We start from the raw sequence: 2,280 nt of genomic DNA, 5'->3' as shown, positions 1-2,280 counted from the left end.
TTTGAGACAGAATCTCACTTTGTTGCCCAGGCTAGAGTGCTGTGGTGTCAGCCTAGCTCACAGCAACCTCAAACTCCGGGGCTCAAGTCATCCTCCTGCCTCAGCCTCCCGAGTAGCTGGGACTACAGGCATGTGCCACCGTGCCCGGCTAATTTTTTCTGTGTATATATTTTTAGTTGTCTAGATCATTTCTTTCTATTTTTTAGTAGAGATGGGGTCTCACTCTTGCTCAGGCTGGTCTTAAACTCCTGACCTTGAGCGATCCACCTGCCTAGGCCTCCCAGAGTGCTAGGATTATAGGCATGAGCCACCGCGCCCGGCTAGTGTGCAGTGTTTTTTAAAAGTGGACAATTGAACTATAAATTTGTGATACTAATAAATAATTTATTTTAGTAGATCTACAGAAAATGAGGAAATTCTCTCTCTGGAAAATAAAGATGTAGACTTTAGAGAAAAAGAATCATCTTTGAATTTATCTTACCAAAGTCATGACTGCTCTGGTGCCTGTCTGATGAAAATGCCACCAACCTTCAAGGGAGAAAACCCTCTGCAGCTGCCAATTAAGTGTCACTTCCAAAGACGACATGCAAAGACAAACTCTCATTCTTCAGCACTCCATGTGAGTTATAAAACCCCTTGTGGAAGAAGTCTACGAAACATGGAGGAAGTTTTTCGTTACCTGCTTGAGACAGAGTGTAACTTTTTATTTACAGATAACTTTTCTTTCAATACGTATGTTCAGTTGACTCGGAACTCCCCAAAGCAAGAAGAAATTGTTTCTGATGTGGATATTAGCAATGGAGTGGAATCAGTACCCATTTCTTTCTGTAATGAAATCGATAGTAGAAAGCTTCCGCAGTTTAAGTACAGAAAGACTTTGTGGCCACGAGCATACTATCTAAACAGCTTTTCCAACATGTTTACTGATTCATGTGACTGTTCTGAGGGCTGCATAGACATGTGAGTAGAAAAACATGGCATTTCAAAAAATCTTCTGAATGTAGCAATACTTGTTAAAAAGTCCTGCTATGTATCAATTTGTCTGTCTTTGTATCCAAAACCTGTTAAACAAGAGTCTAAAATGGAGAGATGCATTCTCACTAGCAATAGAAAAGAAAACTGTTTGTCAAATATAGTAATTTGAAAATTGTTTCTTACAAGGATGAGTGTTTCCTTTAATCTCATACCATAATCATAAAATAGCAATTACAGCAAATGCCAATTAACAATACCAGGCACAGTGGCAAGCACTTGACAGACATATTTTTAATCCTCACAAAAACCCCTGAGGTAGGTAATATTATCTCCATGTTACAAATGAGGAGGTTGAGTCCAGTTTAGAGAGGTCACAGGACAAATTGTAGAGCCAGGCTTTGAACCCATGTTCTTAACTACTGTGTTATATGTTGCATTTTACATTTAAAAATCATTTCCTGACTAATTTTTTAAGAAAGATCATGGTGCTTATAACTAGTATTCTCTCGATCATGGTACAGTATTGACATTCCTTAAAAAAAGAAAATGTGTTCTAATATATGAAGACTTTGAAAAACATTTTGTTTTAAGGGTTTGTAGTATACATTTGTAGGTATACAGATGTCAAGTGGCTTGAATCATATATACATTTAATTTAATGCAAATGTAGTGGCCCTTACTAGGCAAAAGAATAAGAGAAATAGAAATAATTTAAGTGTTGTAGATAATCGTTTTCACCATCCTCACAGTTGGTTGAAGTATGAAGTGAGAGATATAAATCTACTGTTACCTAAGTTTGGCTCAGTTCTTTAGGCCTCTCATAGAGAAAACCTCTCACTGTGCTAAGTTTAAAAATAAGTATTTATTTTGTAAACATTGCCTCTGAATGTAGCCCAGCTGCTTCATGTGGGCTCTCCAGGGGGATAGAAACAGGTACTGGCACAAGACTGGAAACTAGGCTGTTTCACAGGACTTGGAATTAATGAAAACCTGGTTTATAACTGTGAAACCAATATGGTCAGAATCAAAGTAATGGAGAAAGCACCCAAGATAGAGGAGCACACAGGAGTAAACCCCACATAAAGTATAATTTCAAACATTGAAAACACACAAAGATGTTTAAGACCATGAAAGCAGCATGAGTCTCAACAGTAGGGAGAATTCACACCTAAGGAATCAGAGACAAATGTAGAATCCGAATGAAAGGGACTTTGAACATGTCTATTTTAAAGAGATAAAATATTTACATCCACAAAGTAAGAAAAGAAGATTAAAAGGAAAATGAGGCCAAACATGGTGGCTCAC

General features: G+C 37.5%; 1 protein-coding gene across 1 annotated transcript in view; it reads left to right on the top strand.

Annotated features, from left to right (window-relative positions):
- The window catches only part of SETDB2 (SET domain, bifurcated 2), a 46,964-nt gene that overhangs the window by 29,207 nt on the left and 15,477 nt on the right, over nt 1-2,280 (top strand). Inside the window, exon 3 of the mRNA XM_012648467.1 lies at nt 397-960. Within this exon, the coding sequence (XP_012503921.1) occupies nt 397-960 (564 nt within the window). The remainder of the gene's footprint in view (nt 1-396; nt 961-2,280) is intronic.

This window comes from Propithecus coquereli, unplaced genomic scaffold, assembly GCF_000956105.1.
Source record: "Propithecus coquereli isolate 6110/MARCELLA unplaced genomic scaffold, Pcoq_1.0 Scaffold11, whole genome shotgun sequence".
In the NCBI taxonomy this organism is placed as follows: domain Eukaryota; kingdom Metazoa; phylum Chordata; class Mammalia; order Primates; family Indriidae; genus Propithecus; species Propithecus coquereli.
The sequence above is the reverse complement of the archived record's forward strand: the minus strand, read 5'-3'. Positions and strand labels throughout refer to the sequence as shown.